Below are 18,603 nucleotides of genomic sequence, written 5' to 3'. Positions count from 1 at the left end.
TCCAGGGTGTCTGAAATTAGGCCCTGAACCTTCAAAAACTTTAAGCTTGCCAGTAGTCCCATTGAAATCCTTGAATAATTAGTTAATTGCTGCTCTCAGTTATACTGCAGCAGTGAGGTTGCATCAGCAAGGTTGCATCAGCATGAATCAATGCAGAATTTGGCCCATTTTGCTAAAACGCAGATTGAAGTCAATGGGACGCAATTAAACTTAGCCATCTGCTTACTTATATGGCCCTCATCCAAATAGAGTCTGAGCACCTAACAACTACTGAAACTCTTTGCCTCACAACACCTTGGTGAGTCAGGGAGACCGGGAGATATCATCCACAATTCACAGGCACAGTGTCGACAATGATATGTCTGCACTGCTTAACTGGCATTAACTAACCATGTTAGCTAATTTGGGTTAAAATAGCAGTACAGACACAATGTGGCTAGCAGCTGAAGTTTAACCCAAGACTCCCCCTCAAGGGACTATGTCTTCACCGCAATTTGAACCCAACATAAGATCACACTTTTTTTGGCAGTGTAGACATTCAAGTGACTTGCCCAATATCATGCAAAAAGTCTGCAGCAGAAGCAAGAATTGAATCCACATCTCCTGAGTATCAGGCCGGTCCCCTCTCCATTAGGACAGTGGTTTTCAAAAGAGATGTACGAACTCTCATCAGGGTGTACACAATAAAAATCCTGTACTGGCAGACAACGCACTTTATTTAATAAGACTTGGCAATCTAATCATAGATATATTATGACCCTATCTCAGATGGGGGTACGCAGTAGTCTACATTATTTGGAAAGGGGTATGCAGTCTAAAAAGTTTGAAAACCACTGCACTAGGCCATCATTCTAAGCACTCAGGGGATCACAGTTTTCGATACAATCCTTTAGGGCAGGGATGTTGGTGCTGTGAGATGCTGCTTTTGGGAATTGTACAATAATAACAATAATTGCAAAGGAAAGGATACTGGAATCAATGACAGTAGAAATCCTTTTCCACTCAGGAACATCACAGCTACTGAAAATATCACTGCATTCTGCGGTTTCATAAGGGTGGATGGTACACTAACCAATGTGTTTCCTCAGCACCTCAAGTTCATCCTGCATGTACCCGTAGCCATTTATAAAGTTGCTGAACTTGAACAATAATAAGTTCAGTAGCTTGATTTACTGCAGTACTTGTCCTGTGGGGGAGTTGGAGCACAATGGCCAAGTTCTGCGCTCAGTTACATTGGACAACCCCACTGCAGCAGTATACTTGAATGCAGAATGCAGCCAAGTTACAGCACTGGCATAAAATGAACATGCAGAGATGTTAACATAACAGTCATTTGCTTCATGTATCTGGAACATGGAAATTCCAAAAAATATGCTCTGGTCTCTTGAGGAGCAGTGAACTTGGTTGTTCAGAACTGCTCCCACTGCAGACTTGAACATGTAGCACACCTGTCTAGGTACCTGGCACTAAAATTGGATTTGACGTGTAATATGCTTGTAGCATAGTTTGCAAATTATGTAGCTTGGGTGCACAGTACGTTATCCATTTAAAAAACATGTTACGTTTCACTAAGGCTTAAAAGTGGTAGCATGGAACAGATTCCTAGATTAGGATTCAGGGTGTTTGGTATCCTTCATTGAAGTTCATTGGTTCGTCTGCATTTCATTGTTACTTTAAATTCTGGGACAGAAGAAAAGGTAGATTGTCTCCAAGTTTTTTACAGCAGAACACTGGAGCTGTAGCGGATTATGATCACTTGCTGATTGTCTGGGCACAATGAGCCTTGCAATACCCCAAATTTATAAACACATGACTGATACTGCTTTCATTCACCTATAGGAAAATTATCCTCCTCTACCTAGCAGTAGATTGTGTAATGGTATGGGATGTAACCTGATGTTCAGAAATCAGTGCAATGCAAAAACATGTTTCTTGCTATGCTGGTTTCCTTGCTGATTGCAATGTCTAAAAATTAGGGTCATGGTTTGCTCCTCTAGTTAACAAGTGACTTGTGATTCAGGTCAATGAATTGTGAATGTATACAAAGCAAGTGATAGTCCTGGAAATCTTGGCATAATGGCATGGATTTATCATAACTAGAGTACTACATCAGACAATGACTGCAGGCTCTAACAATAGCTGTGATTACAACTAGATTGATACTCAGTCTTTGCAATCAAAGGGGCAAAAACAACTGGAAAAAAGAGCAATATATCTCTTTTCTCATAATAAACAATAAGACATGAGACACGGAGGATGTCACGCAAATAATCTAGGAAATTGAGATTATTTGTCTTCATCCTTCCACCTACCCACTACCATAAATACATTGCATATGTAAAATATTAGCAAGATCAATGGCCGGCATCAATATGAACCAGAAATGTGGAGAAGTCAAAACATAAATCATTGCAAGTCTCCTCTGTCCCATCAATAACAGTACCTATTGTCTTGGTAACAAAAAGGAAATTTGGGAAACTGTTTGTAATTTTTGTGAAGGAAAAAAGGTGTTTTCAAATTATACAATTCTGAGCCTCAAGAAATTAACCAAGTGATAGAAGTGGATCTTCCAAATAAAAAGTAAAGAACCAGAAATACAGCTCCCAGTGGGGAACTGGATGACCTTTTATATTTCTGAAGGACAAATTTTCTGAAAAGTTATTATCCAAATTACACAAAATGTTCAAATCCAAGTCTTGGCCTGGTGACATCACTGTTGGTTTCTGGACTATAATAAAGAAACGTGGCAAGACCAGCACACAGCTGCTGAGCCCTACCAATGGAGCAGGAAGATAAAAAGTGTTGTTTGGTTTTTTGGGTTTTATGTTTGTTGTTGTTTTTTGCAACCTGTTGCCAGAGGCCAGTGGAAAATCATGCTCCATAAATTTTCCTGCTTTCCACAGAATCCAACCTTCTGTTTAAAATCAACTAAAAAAAAGTTTTTCAGTCATTTCTGTTGCAGAGATACTTTTCTGCAAGTGTGGCTTTACAAGACAGTGGTTTATTTATAAGGCCTTTCCCAGCTATGTAAAGCATCGCTGAATCCAAGTGTGACGAGTTGCCCCCCTTCAAGGTGCCACCTGATGTGCTGAGATAACACTGAGCCCACCTGTTCTGCCAGCATTGGCCCCCTTTTAACCTGTCTTGCTGAGCCAAGCTCTTAAGCCTCCTCTAGCACACACACAGTCAGGGCCACACACAGCGGCAGAAAGACACAGAAACTGAGATCAGCTCTGGGAAGACTCAGCTTAAGGAATTTGCCCCAACATTCAGGGCAGACCCAAAGGTATACTGTCATGTGCTATATAAAAGAATCTGCACAGTGCAAGCCCATAAAAATTCACCCTCTTCCGCAATGTGAAGAGAGATATGCCCTCCTTGCCCTCCTGCCCCAGTTAGAAATTGCATAAACTGGGTTTCCTAATAAACAAAGCAAATTTATTAACTATAAAAGGCAGATTTTAAGTGATTGTAAGGGATAGCAAACAGAAGAAAGCAGATTACTAAGCAAATAAAACAAAGCATGCAAACTAATCTTGATTCACTAAAGAAATTGGCTACAAATTGTAATTTCTCACCCTAAAAGTTGTTTCAGGCAGATTACAGAGATTCTTGAAAACCAGCTGCAGCTTGAAACTTCAGGTATTATTACTCACAGGCTATTACTCAACTTTCCAGCCTGGCTCAACTCTTTTCTCCCCGGTTCAGTTCTTGCTTCCAGGTGTTTCCAGTGTCTTTTTGGGTGGGGAGGCAGAGGAGGCCCTGATGATGTCACTCCTCTGCCTTATGCAGCTTTTGTGTATGGCAGGAACCCTTTACCTTCCAATGGAAAAACACTGGCATTCCAAGAAGTGGGGTCAGTATCAGGTGACTCAGACCCATGTCTCTGCAGGATCGTAGCAGCCATTACTCGCAGGCTGTCTGGAGCATCCACAGGAAGACTAAGCTCTTTCACAGTCCACTGTCTTTGCTGAAGGACCATCAGCCCTGTCTGGCTTTTTCGTTGTTTTACCTGAAGGGCTAGTTGTGGGTGTCACCCAAAGTAGCACATTTGAAATACAGATACATGGTCAATATTCCTAGCTTCAGATACAAAAATGATACAGGCATACAAATTGGATAAACGCATTCAATAGATCATAACCTTTTCAATGATACCTTACATGACCCATCTTGCATAAAGTTTATCTGAGTTATGCCACATCCATATCATAGGTATATTTCCATAAAGAATATGGAGTATAACGTCACACCAAGAATCAGAGGTTAGAATTGTAAATGACAGGCTTAGTCCAATGATTCTCAACCAGAGGTACACAGAGGTTTTCCATGGGGTACATCAACTCAGCTACATATTTGCCTAGTTTTACAACAGGCTACATAAAAAGCACTCATGAAGTCAGTACAAACCAGAATTTCATACAGACAATGACTTGTTTATACTCCTCTATATACTACACACTGAAATGTAAGTACAATATTTATATTCCAAATGATTTATTTTATAATTATATGGTGAAAGTGAGGTGGTCAGCCACTTTTTCAGTAATAACGTGCTGTGACACTTTTGTGTTTTTAAGTCTGATTTTGTAAGCAAGTAGTTAAGTGAGATGAAACTTGGGGATACGCAAGACAAATCATCCTCCTGAGAGGAGCATAGTCGTCTGGAAAGGTTGAGAACCACTGATCTAGTATATCCCTGCAGTAGGGAAGTTTAAAGAATTAACTACATTCCCACCTCATCCCAACTGTTAATTCCCGGATAGGTGAACCTTAAAGTCTAGCTGGGAGACTGAACGCTTTCATGGTGAAGAAAAGGACTTGAGGGATCAGGACATGTGGGCTCCAGACCTGCTTCTGCCCTTGGTTGTGCTGCTAAGTCACTTGATCTATCTATTTTTGAACTTAACTGTCTATAAAATATGGGTAGTAGTTACGTACCTCACTGGAATGAGACCAAATCACGAATGTTTGTGAGGCTCTAGGATGCTATAGTGATAAAGTGCCATCTCAGAAAATGAAGCGAGGCCAGTCTAGAATGAACCAAACACTCACCTGGATATTGCCCCCAGTTCCATGCTTTCTCCATGTCTTTGTGATGGGATTGCTCTGTGCTCAGTCATTCATCAAAGAGAATTTTCATACCTGTTTGCTTATGCCAGGAAGTGATAGGGTTTTTACTGGTCCCTTTGTCATTCTAACCATTGTCTCCATTTGCACTAGGCTGCATTACCATCAGTCTGAAGGAGGGGAGCTTGGGCCTCTTGATTTCACCAGTCATCTGGCAGTGCGGGGTGAGGGGGGGTTCTTCATAGTGACAAGGCCTCTGGGGATTCAGCTATTGCCTTTCCAGAGCCTATACGGCTCAGTGAATGGAAAGTTGAGTCCATTATTGAGGTCTTGTCTCCTACTGTGCCACACAGTGTTGCGACACTTTGAAATATGGCAAGGTATTTAGGTTACAGAGAGAGACACTACTGTGGCTTTATAAACAGACCTAGGGGTCTGCCGGCATCCCCTTTCCATGCATACCCTTAGTTTTAAGCACAAATAAATACTCATTTGCAAATCTCACCTTCCAAACAGGCTACATCATGCCAGGGGTTGTGATGTAAATGAACGATGTGCACAGTTCCAGAGATTTTGGATGAAGAGCTCACCCGAACGTGCCATATTTTCCTGCAGCCGTCACAAGGTCTTGCAAGTCATACTCTGCTGCAGAACTCTGACTCTCACAAGCACACCCTTGTAACTTAATGGGGCTCTGATGAGAGTAAAAACTATTTGCATGTTTGCAAGACTGGGCCTGTAGAAGATAAAAGTTTATGTGAGGCTAAGAGGAAAAGAGTCCCATTGCAATGGATTTTTAAGCTCTTTGGGACAGGAGGACAGAAAGTGAAATCCTGGCTTCACTGCGGTCAATGGGAGTTGCTGTTCACTTCAGAGGGGACAGGATTTGACCCATAGTCTTCGCAGCTGGATATAAAACATCTAATTGGCGCTCTACAAATAATAAATAGTAGAACAGATGAGAGAGCTCCACATTGTCACAAGGTGACTTGGCCCTTTAAGGGCAAAGGGCCACGCCCCAACTGTGATAATCAACTGCGTCCCCGCTGAGGCTATGGAGTTAGGGGTCAGGTGATAGCCTGAAGAGCACCTTATAAAGACCAGCAAGAGCTCAGCTGAGCTGCAGAATTGCAGGGAAGGGGTAGGTTCTTGTAGTACTTGCTGGGTCAGAGCAAAGACCTGGCAGGGCTAAGAGAGGTGGAGGAAAAGCCTCTGGGAGATGTAGCCCATGCTGGTAGAGGAACTCCTTCATTTTGGTTTTATGCCTAAATTTTCTGTTTAACTAACAACTTGTGCCCTGAGTGAAGGGCCTGGAGCATTGTGGCATTGACCTTCCTGAGGGAGAGCCCATCAGTTTATGCATGCAATGATATTTTCTTGCTTCCTCCTCCATTTTACACGTTTTACTGTGGGGCCAGGTCTTTGGGATCTGTCCCAAGCAATGAGGTAAAAAATCAAATAAAAGAAACTGTTTCACAAAACATATCGGAGTTTGATTGTGGAAAAAAAACATTTTAACTATGCAAGAGAAAACTACCTGCCCAGTAAGAAAGGCTTAATTATTCCAGAGACAAGGTGGGTGAAGTAATATCTTTTACTGGACTCACTTCCGTTGGTGAGAGAGACAAGCGCTTGAGCTACACAGAGCTTTTCTTCGGGACCCAAAGACAAGCTGTGTAGCTCAAAAGCTTGTCTCTCTCACCAACAGAAGTTGGTCCAATAAAAGATATTACCTCACCCACCTTGTCTCTCTGATATCTTGGGACCAACACGACTACAACAATGACTGCATTCATTAGTTGTCCCAGTCGTGCACCTACACAGATATAGCTCACTTCAAAGTGTGCCTATGACTTTAACTATCACATCTTTTCAATAAAAAATTCCCAAGGAAACAAGCAAATTGGGAAGACTAAGGGCTTGATCCCGGCAAATGTTAAATGTGTGAGTAACTTTATGCACCTGAATAGTCCCATTGAATTTGGTGAAACTACTTGGGTGTCTACAGCTACTCATGTGCTTAAGGTGTTTGCAGGATCAGGGCCTAAGAAATTAAAACGCCTCTTCCCAACGATCCATTTTTCTGAACTGTATCTGTTCCCCAGATGCCTGTGTGTATGTGCTGCTTTTCTGTTTATAATCAAATGGCCTTGGCAGGAAGACAGTATGTTTAAACTCAGAGTTGGCAGAAAAAGGAGGCTAATAATTACAATGAAGTATTGCAAAAGAAAAAGTGCAATATCTAAGCCCTGTTGGTAGAGATGATTACATCCTAAACTGCATAATCTGCACATTTACACAGTTTCTCCAGCTTAAGCTACAGGTGATTTATACTCTCTTTTGCCAGGGTTATCGTTTACCTTTTGTTGCAAAGGTGAATATACGGTTTCATCATTCCATTGTGACTTTTCAGAAAATGACATGGAAAACTAGGGTAACAAAAGAAGGGTTGTGATTTGCTGCAGCTTGATACATTTTAATATTTTCTATGCTAGTATTAATGATAGCAATTGTGTTTATTAAATGTATTATTGCAGTGTTGTCCACGATATGAGAGAGATAAGGTGGGTGAGTAATATTTTTGATTGGACCAACTTCTGTTGTTGAAAGAGACGAGCTTTCAAGCTCCACAGACCTGAAGAACTTTGTGGAGATTGAAAGCTTGTCTTTTCCACGGTCCCGGAAGAGATATTACCTCAGCTACCTTGTCTCTATTAAGTATGTTGCTAGGGCAGAATTCAGATCCTACTCTAAGGCACATAGCCACATAGCTCAGAGTGAAGTGATTAAAAGCGAGAGGTAGAAACCCAAAGGTCTGATTTTTTTCCATCAGGATACACAGAGCTGTCACTGAAATCCGTGAGAGGTCTGTAGTTCATGAACGAGCCCTAGCTCAGCCTCCATCAGTCAGGTTGGAGGGAAAGGAACCAGATCACTTATATGCTCCCTAGGAGCATAGATGCTGGAACGAGAGGTGCAGGGGGGGCTGCCACTCCCCCTGGCTTGAAATGGTTTCCATTATATACAGGTTTACAGTTTGGTTAAGTGGCGCTCAGCATTGTTCCAGCCCCCCTGCCTAGGAGAGGAAGTATGGTCCAGTTGTTATGGGGCTCAGCTGGGATTTGGAAGACCTGCATTCAATTCCCTGCTCTGCCACAGACTTCCTTGGTGACCTTAGACTGTCTTCCTCACCTCACCGTCTGTAAAATGAGAATAGCGGCACTTCCCTCCCTTATAAGGGTGTTGTGAGGATAAATCCAGTCAAGACTGTGAGGCACTCAGATACTCTGGCGACGGGGGGGGCCATATAAGTACTAGAGGGGGCTTGATTTCTCCCTACCCGTGCAGAAGCTTGTTGTCCTGCTATTGCTTGGGCCTCTGCAAATTATAATAGTCCCACTAAGTGTATATTGTGTGCTGGACGCACTAGTCAGATAAGAAGTCATATCCAGGGGAGGAAGAGAGTTTACAAAGAGCTCTGTTTTCAGAAAGTGTTGTTTGAAGTGTGAAATGGCTCCCTGAAGGGAACCAGGGATGCGAACAGCATGAAATGAAACTCCTCTCCGGCTCATCCCTGCACTCTATTTATTTTGGAGTATCTCCGATACTGTATGCACGTGTGTGTGTGTTTGTATATGTGTATATAAAATCAGAACTGTTATGTTCCTCCAGCATTATCCATCACCGCTAACCCCACGTTTCATGTCGTCATACTCCAGAGTATTTCCAAGCAGTATTTGGCCCGTAGAAAGTTTGAATTGGCTGCCTTCGATAAGCTTGAGGGTTCTGAAGATAATACTCGATGAAAGATTCTGACTGCCCTTGTGGGCAAGGAGGGGCAGGCTGAGAGAAATATGTGCTTGCAGTATTTTGCCGAAGAATCATCCAAAAGGGAGTGTACTGTTTTTGTCCCTCTTGGAGGTTCCTTTCAAGTTCAGTAATGCTCTGTCTAGCTAGATAGTAAAGGTAGAACTGAACCCAGATAGATGGATAAAATAAATCAGATTAGATAAAATAAGATGTGATGAATACATTAATTTATTTTGCAACTTTAGGGCTAGATTCTATTATGTTTACTCAAGATGAACAGTCCCAATAGCTTCCAGGGAACTACTTGTGGAGGAAGGTGCTACTTATTATGGCAATAACAACCTGGCCATTGCTGTCCCTTCCTGGAAGTTCTTGAGCTCCCGCAGCTCCCACTGCAAGCGCACCTCATTGGAGCAGGCCCTGAGTTCTTGAGAAAGTTGTCAGACTTCCCATACTGACTTCTGAAGTCTTGGATGTATCCACAAAACCTAGCTTCTACCCACTGCGCTATCAATGGGCTTCATACCTCAACCCTCGAGGACAGTTCAGCTCCTAGGGCTCATTTGGTCCTTGACCTTTGCACTGAGATTGTCCACAGTGATGCCAACTAGCGTCGCTTGTGATGCGGATACCTCTCCATTCACAACCAGACTAAAGGCTAGCTTTCTCACAAAGAGCGGTCAGGTTATAACAACTTTCAGATACGGTAGACGTATGCCAGATTGAGCCAGTTACCCAGCAATGAAAAGCTCAGTCCGTTTAGCTAGTCTTCGTCCAGTCCTGTGTGATACTCAGCACCTCACTCTATTCCAGTCCTTTTTTATTGGCCAGAGGCCTTACTCATGTTGCTTTTCTAAGTAGCTTCCACCTGCAGTATTCATTAATATTTAAAAAGTGTTTTGAGATCCTCCAGATGGAAGGACTTATATAAGTACAAAGTAGTCTTTTTCTTCTTGTTTATTTCATTATTATTTTTATTATTATTATTATATTATTTTATTTTATTGTACGATTGGTTGAGGGTTGTCCTGCAAGAAAATTGCCCATACTTACAAAGATATATGGTCGCCATTATGTAGCTGAATGCTTCAGAGTCTTTAATGTATTTATCCTCACAACACCCTTGTGAGATAGGGACATATTGTTATCCCCATTTTACTGATGGAGAAATTGAGGCACAGAGAGAGTAAATGACTTGTCCAAGGTCACACAGGAACTCGGTGGCAGAGCAGGGAAAGAACTGGCTAACACGCAACAGGATTATGTCCAAACTGACAAATTGTTTTTACAAACGATAACAATTGTATTTAGTTGGTTGTGGTTTCATGAATATGTTTACAGGCAGAAACTGATTGAGGCAGAAACAGATCATAAGCCATTGGAAGCCTTGAAAACAATGGTCAAAACACCACCTGATCTTCAAAAAATGATCCCCAAACTGTGAAAGTATCACTTATCTATGAAATCCAGGCCCGGTATAGAGTCGCGTATAGCAGATGAAAAGAAAAGGAGGACTTGTGGCACCTTAGAGACTAACACATTTATTTGAGCATAAGCTTTCGTGAGCTACAGCTGTGCATTCTAGAGCACCTTTAAAATAGTAGGTTTCAGAGTAACAGCCGTGTTAGTCTGTATTCGCAAAAAGAAAAGGAGTACTTGTGGCACCTTAGAGACTAACCAATTTATTTGAGCATGAGCTTTCGTGAGCTACAGCTCACTTCATCGGATGCGATGAAGTGAGCTGTAGCTCACGAAAGCTCATGCTCAAATAAATTGGTTAGTCTCTAAGGTGCCACAAGTACTCCTTTTCTTTTTTTTTAAAATAGTAAAAGCAAGAGATTATAGAAGTAAATACATTCCCAAGTAGTGGTGCTGCCCCTGTTTCTAAAATAAAATTGGACAAGCTCAAGTGGGAAACATAAACTGTTCCTGTCCAGTTTATTAACACTTTCATTCAAGGAGCACAGTTTTCCACTAGCCCTGCAGACAAACGGTATAATGGTCTCAGCTGGTACCTTGTTAAGCAACTGTTCTTTCACCAACAATATTCATACGTGGGGCATAGTGTTCCTGAAATTTATGAATGACTTTGTTTACCAGTTTGTAGGCCCCTTTGTGCTCCCGCTGGGAAGGTACTGCAGATCTCAATGTTTCTGGACTTGTCAGATTTATCAATGTGGAGGATTGCATCCTCTCCAGTTTCTCTGCAATGTCACTTGGCTTCCAAGAAACTTTGGGGGCACTGTAACTGTCTCTTGCATTTTTTTTTTTTTTTTTTTGCCAAGGTCCCTGCTAGTCTGAAGGTTTCAGGTGGTAATGAATGTGTGAAATCACCCAGGAACCCAGCCTTTACTTCTTGGTTTCAGCCCCACGACTTGGGCCAGGCTTACAATAAGGATTTACCTCTGTCCTCTGGCATGGTATCCTTGACTCCTGTGACTGCTGTTATAATAGCCCTTCTGGCTTGATGGGCCAGATTTACCCCACGTGTAATTCCACTGAGATAACTGGGTTTACAGGAGGGATGAATTTGTCCCTTTGTGCATAAATATATTATTGATGCAAGAACTGGAAATGTTTAACGCTGTGTCTTGTGGAGATTGAGCTAATCTCATACAGTCCACGTTTCTTTGCTAAGAGACTCCATGTCTTTACTGAATGCGAACTTACATTAGTTATGATGAACAACTCCATACATTTTGGTGTGGCAGGAAAATCTCCAGTGCAAACAGAATTCAGGCAGGCTGGAGTTCTTTTGGAAACTGCCACGTGTTTGGAGGATAAAATGTTCATGCTAAAACTTTAGAAATCCTATATAGTACAAGAAAAAACTGGTGTTTTTACCCAGATCTGTATTTGTACTAGAAAGCAGCCACACACCAACAAAATAAAATGGAAACAACATTGGGTGTGCTAGCAGAGACAGGGTTATAGGTGGCCTTTTAACCACCACGTTGTCTAATCCTGCTTAGATCGAGTCTACATTACACAGTGGTCAAAATGCCAGTGTCCTTTGGCACTTTGTTACACTAATGCTCCCATCAGTGCTATCAGTACTGGTCTAAACCAGTGGTAACAACAGTGGGAAGTCAGAGACAAAAAACCTAGAATAGATGATACCATAATTTCAATAGATGAACAATCATGCTCTACACTGACCACCTCTGGTCACCTTTATAAATGATCAAAGGGTTGGAAAACGTGCCTTATAGTGATAGACTGAAGGAGCTTGATGTATTTAGCTTAACAAACAGAAGGTTAAGAGGTGACTTGATCACAATTTGTGAGTACCTATATGGGGAACAGAAATCTGATAATAGAGGCTTATTTTATCTAGCAGACAAAGATATAACAACATACAATGGCTAGAAGTTGAAACTAGATAAATTCAAACTGGAAAAAAGATGCAATTTTTTCACAGTCAGTGTGATTAACCATGGGAGCAACTTGCCAAAGGTTTTGGTGGATTCTCCATCACTGGTATGTTTTAAATCAAGATTGGATCTTTTCCCTAAAAGACCTGCTCTAATTCAAACAGGAACGATTTCAGAGGAGTTCTATGGCAGGTGTTATACAGGAGGCCAGATTAGATGATCACCGTGGTTCCTTGTGGCCTTAGAATCTTTGAGTCCATGAGTTATAAAAGCGAGAGGTGTTACAGTTAAAGATGGCTGTTTGAGAGCAAAGAATCTGTAAAAAGATCTTGTTTTTCTGTTTCAGGATTGCAGGGGACACAGCCCTCAGCAAAAATATCCATGAGTCCGTCAGTGCTCAGATCCGAAAGAACTTTGCAAAAAGCAAATGGAGAGTAAGTGCAACATTCTCAGGGGGTTACACTCCAAGCCAGTAACACTTACCTGTTTTCTAAAGGATGTGCTACCTTCCTGTACACTGAATTGTGTTACAGTCCTTTAAAGGGATGATGCAACATCCTTTTTTGTGGCTCAGAATTGTAGATAGAATAGTGCTACTTACATCACTAAGCTACAGCTGCTGTACAGGGGATTGAACCAGGAACCTCCAGACCCAAAACATGTGAGTTGCTATAGCTTGAGCTAAAGAGTCAAGGCCCTGTAGCTGCTGCTAGAACAGATTCCTGTCTTCTGCAGGTTGGACACAGAGGGGCCCGTGAGAGAGAGCAGCGTTTACATAAGCGATTCTCACTGGCATTAAGAGTTACAGGATCAAGCCTTGAGAAAGGGTTTCATTTTTTATTTTATTTTCTCTGTATCTAGTTTACGAAAGAGTAACTCCTTAACGTTATTATTTTAAAATAGATATCTGACAATTCTGAAAGAAAAGAATAAATTCACAACCAAGTGTTTCAGTGGGTTTGTTTTTTTTTCTCTCTCTCTCTCTTTCCAGCAAGCATTTAATGCCACAGCAGTTGTGAGACATATGAGAAAGTTACATCTTGGCAGTAGCTTGGACAGTTCAAATGCAAGCGTGGCAAGCACCCTTAGCCTGGCCAATCCGCTTCCCGATGGAACAACCAGGAAGGATTGTAAGTACGTGACAGCATAGCAACGCTGCTGCCAACTCCTAGCAGGGTATCGATGATCAATCAGAAGTCACCCTCTGTTGCTCTCTCCTGCAATGTGTGACAGCTTTGACAGTAACCTGGATCAAAGCTCGTATCACTCTGCTTTCCTCCCATCAGCTCTGTGTGAGCCCAACAAATTTGACCCTACGGTATTTTCACTTTCCCCATGGGGGGAGGGGGAGCGGGGACTATTTTCTGATTGACTGTAATATTTACACCTTGGCTGAGACATCAGAATCAGTGGGGAAAATCGGCTCTGATGTCAGTGGACACAAATCGCTTTTATTTTAGTAGCAGTCATACCCTCTTACAACAAGACCAGATTTGGCCCAGTGTTTTGATTGTTCTACATCATGACTGGTATTTCAAAGCTGCCTAAGGGATTGAACACCTGCCCTATTTTTTTTCTGAATGTCAGGGAAGGGTGAGGTGGCAGCAACAGGGATCATTTGGGAGAGTGCAGGGTTTCCTTCACAATGAAGTTCATTTTATACCTACCCTTTGAACGTTGATTTACTCTTCCCTGCTCTCTATCTTTTGAGGTTTTTACATCACAAAAAGCCAATTAAAATGGGGGATATAAATTTAGCCATTAGATCAGGTCCTCTTATATGGAGATTTAATATGTGCGACTGAATAGGCATGCTAATGGCTTATTAAACTGCAAGTTACTGCTCAGTTTTAGTGGTGGTTTAATTGGCTCTTTCTACAGCAACATGCCACAGTGTTTGATTCATTGTACTATTGTACTATGGTGTGTATGGAACTGTATGTTTAGTCCTTAATCACCCTACTCTTTGGGACAGATTTTGGCTGACCCTGCTTTCTCCCCTTCCCACCCCTGTCCACCACCCTGCACCCCTTTGCAAAGTCCTGCCATACTCTGTTCCTGAATGCAAGGAAGTACATAGGGACTCAGTTAAAAGACGTGACAGCCCCCGTTCTGGCATGCGCACCCTCCAGCACCTTGGAAGCACTCCGACTGCATCAGCCAGAATGCCTGCAAGGACTACAACGGCTGCCAAGCCCCTCTGCTTCCTCCCACCCAATTCAAGCAATGTCAGCCAAAATAGAGCTCTTTCCATTTGCATTTCAGGCACCATAGAGATTCATACAGATAATCTTCATCAGTGGAAATATATCCCACTAAAACCTTTTTGCCTGGAACACACCACTCTAGCCAAGTTCCACGTGCTCCAGCAGCTTACAGGAAAGCACTCCTTTTCTCCCAGGTGGTCTTCTTAAATCACCGAACTGTCACCCACATATGAATAATATGATGCCTCTTATCACTTCTAGTGTGGAGCTAAAACATTCTCACCATGGTAGACTGCAGCAGAGAGCCTGTTGCATGAAGATCTGAGGTTTCATTTTGAATCTGAGTACAGTACACAAATGTGGGACCTAAGTTAGACCCAGAGAATCTGATTGCTGATTTCACTGCTAACTGTAGATAACGGAAGATTAAACTGTCTCTGCTTCTGATCTCAAATGGGTTTTGATTATTATAATGAGGAAATCGCTGTTCACAATGGTGGTGAAGGGGAGGATGAGACCAAGAACAAAATTCACTTACAGCTGTTACAAATGCTAAGATAGCCCAGTACAGTATCTGGCAGTGGAATGTTGCAGGAATGATGGATTAAGCAGCCAAGGACATTAAGAGTGGACCAGACGTGCTGAGTTGGTTATGTTTGTATGTCACCTGGAATTTAAGGCAGAAAAGAACTGCAAGATTCCCTAGCGTCCCAAACTGAACACAGTGAGAGATCTTACTAGTGAATACACAATAAATTAGAGAGAACAGTTAGAGGGAATGCACCAAGCAGTGGTAGAACCCCAAAGGAACTGCAAATACAACTCATGAAAATAAGGGAAAGTTTATACATCCAATACAATCTGCAGATCAACTGGGTGCTGGGAAAAAGGAATATCTCTGAAGAGCTCTTTCCTGCCTCCTTCTTTCTCATTAGTTTTATGTGGGAAAGAATTTCTTACATGGGAAAAATACTGCACAGCTGCAGATAGATGTACAAGTAGGTCAAGTGACTTGCCTGTGGTCCCACACAAAGTGAGTGACTAAAGAAAATCCAGGTTCTTCCTGCTTCACAGATATGGGGCTTCATTCCCCTTTCACTTTCCCTCATGTGAATCAGGAATAACTCCACTCAAGTGAATGGCTTTTACTCTATATAAGAAGAGGAGAAGCCGAGCTATTCACTGCAACCAACCTTTAGTTCATTGCCAGCCAGTGTAACACATTAGTCTCTCTTCAACCCACTGACCAGTCTTGTTTCAAACAATGCCTCCAAAGTGCCTCTCAAGTAGTGCCTCCAAAGTCAGCTCTCTGTTGGGATTCGGGGAAAGCCATGCTAGCTGTACAGGTTCTGTCATGCAATTCTGGCTGTGCATTGTAATCCGCATGTTTCCCCCGACACAAGAGGGAATCCCCAGAGATCCAGAAAGTGTGGCCATCACTTTCATCTTCTAATTTTTCAAACTTAATTTTTTTTTAGAGAACGTCTGATAGAGGGGGAGCGGAAGAATAGAAATAGGGCACAGAGTTATACAGATTCAGCCCTTCAGCATCAAGAGATGCTTATTAACAATTATATAACAATGAAGCAAATTATGCAGCTCCGTTATTGGAATGTATCTTATTATTCAGATGGCAGTGCTCGAAGTAACAAGCAGCTGTGATTGAATGGCGAGCTACGTAAATCAATTGCTGTCAGTGCTAAGATTTTTAATACTGATTAATACCATTAATAGTAAATGTTATGCTGTCACAAAATATATTGGCCCTCTGCACGTTGGTATTTGTACTGTAATAACAGGTTTCAGAGTAGCAGCCGTGTTAGTCTGTGTTCGCAAAAAGAAAAGGAGGACTTGTGGCACCTTAGAGACTAACCAATTTATTTGAGCATGAGCTTTCGTGAGCTACAGCTCACTTAAAGCTCATGCTCAAATAAATTGGTTCGTCTCTAAGGTGCCACAAGTCCTCCTTTTCTTTGTACTGTAATAGTTTCACCACTGATGAAGAGCAGCCGGGACTACAATAGTCTGAGGTTAGATTTTCCAGGGTACATTCTACATTTTCCTGCTTGCGTGAGAACATGAGGCTAACTCAGAAGTGATGCATTAGGGCAGTATAAATTACATGTCGGTAAAGGAGGCATGAGTCTAAATAAGTAAATCAGGCCATGCCCAGGATATGGGCCAGACTCTCAGCCCTGTCTGGCTGCTTTATGCTGCTCAAGTGTCGGGGGAAACATGCGGATTACAGTGCACAGCCAGAATAGCAGGTCTCTACTGTGATGGAAAAGGGGATGTGGCTGGGATATCTTTACATACAAGCGATCCCCAGATGCTGGAATGTCCTTTTGGCCAGGGGCACCTGGGGAAAAGTTGTAGCGGGCTTCAGGCTGTTTATACTGGGGATCAGTCTCAGGATGGAAGGAATGTAAATGTGACTGTAAACCATGTCAATTGACCCACCCTGTCGTCCTTGAGCAGATGAGAGAATCTGACCCTAATGCTCTTAATTGTGATTTTTAATCTGGTTAGGGCAGTCACTTTAGCTCAGAAGTGGGCAAACTACAGCCCACGAGCCACATCCGGCCCGCGGGACCTGCCCGGCCCTTGAGCTCTCCGCTGGGGAAGTTAGCCCTTGGCCCCTCCCCTGCTGTCCCCCCTGCCAGGCGTGGGAGTCCCGGGGGGCCTGTCTGGGCAGGGATATGGATGGGGTCTAGGCAGTCAGGGGACAGGGAGCAGGGGGGGAGGTCCAATAGGGGGTGGGGTCCCAGAGGGGCAGTTAGGGGCGGGGGTTCCCAGGAGGGGACGGTGAGGGGACAAGGAGCGGGGGGGGTTGGATGGGTCGGAGCTTCTGAGGGGGGCAGTCACGGGGCGGGAAGTGGGAGGGGGCGGATAAGGGGCGGGGGGCCAGGCTGTTTGGGGAGGCACAGCCTTCCCTACCCAGCCCTCCATACAGTTTCCAATGTGGCCCCAATGTGGCCCTCAGGCCAAACAGTTTGCCCACCCCTGCCTTAGCTGCTACCCGTTCAGCAGCCTTTCTAACACCACAGCTTGTTTGTGCATCTGTATTCCAGGCTGCCTAACTATGGTTGTACTGGTGCCAACAGGGAAAATCTGGGCAGGTATCCCAGTGCCTTAGCAGAGGATAGAGCATCAGTGGACGTGCACAGAGAGTAACGTCAGCAGCATGTGGTGCAATGCACTCCGGGAGTTCCTGCCACCCAGAAAACAGGATGGGAAGAGAGGACTGGCTAAACCAATTACACAGACATACTTAGGGCATCCTGTTTGCACTGCAAAAATCCTGTGTGCCGAACCAGCACCAGGAATACTGCTGTGTGCAGCAGCCCAGGACTCTGGCGGCGGGGACGCACTTAGTTACCGTCGTCGCTAACAGAGTTTCACCGTGTGATGTGCCGTCTCCAACCATGTATAGAGCCAACCCTAGCCGTTTCTGGGTACAAAATCTGTTTGAAGTTGAAGTGCATATTAGAGTCAGTCAGAAAATAGGGGGTTGGGTTTGTGGAAATTTTTGACAAAATTTGTTGTTGTTCTTTGTTTTCATTGTAATTTTCTGTAGCTTTTTCTGACTTTCGGTTGAAATATCAAAAACCAAAATATTTTGGTTTTCAGGCAAAATATTTTGGCTTTCAACTGAAACATTTTGGGGTTTGGGTGTTCATTTTTTTGGACCAAATATTGAGGTTTTTGTGGAAAGAAGACACTTTTCAAACACAAAATTTAGCCAAAAAAAAAACAATTTTCAATCAAAAAAACAGTTTCGGCAGAACAATTTTGACCATCCCTGGTGCAGATGTCTGTGTAAGTCTGGGGGATTAGTACAATTCTGGAGGGCTTTTTAAAATCAGAAAACTCTTTATTATAAAAGATGCAATGAGTCTCCAATCAAAAAATATAGCACCATTCTAACTAAATGGGTACCGTAATTGGGCATATTCTCTTCATGATCCATGCATGAAACGCCTATTGATACTGGTGGAAGAAACTGCACATGGAACAGCGGGGAGAATATGCCCCAATGAATCCATAGCTGCTACTTCATCGCTGCAGGAAAAATGGGAAAACCATGCTGGGTTGTCCTTCCAGTGGCTATTTCCTCCCTGCTTTATAGAATGACCCAGGTC

At 42.9% G+C, this 18,603-nt stretch overlaps 1 protein-coding gene across 2 annotated transcripts in view; it reads left to right on the top strand.

The window, feature by feature from the left end:
• The window catches only part of CAMK1D (calcium/calmodulin dependent protein kinase ID), a 390,557-nt gene that overhangs the window by 363,409 nt on the left and 8,545 nt on the right, over nucleotides 1-18,603 (top strand). Inside the window, exons 9-10 of one of the 2 annotated variants that reach the window (XM_073328749.1) lie at nucleotides 12,601-12,688; nucleotides 13,246-13,384. In XM_073328749.1, the coding sequence (XP_073184850.1) occupies nucleotides 12,601-12,688; nucleotides 13,246-13,384 (227 nt within the window). Of the gene's footprint in view, nucleotides 1-12,600; nucleotides 12,689-13,245; nucleotides 13,389-18,603 lie in introns of both variants that reach the window. The other variant, XM_073328750.1, reaches the window with a different exon arrangement.

The sequence above is a fragment of the Lepidochelys kempii genome, chromosome 1 (genome assembly GCF_965140265.1).
Source record: "Lepidochelys kempii isolate rLepKem1 chromosome 1, rLepKem1.hap2, whole genome shotgun sequence".
Classification (NCBI taxonomy): domain Eukaryota; kingdom Metazoa; phylum Chordata; order Testudines; family Cheloniidae; genus Lepidochelys; species Lepidochelys kempii.
This window is presented reverse-complemented; position numbering and strand designations above follow the sequence as displayed.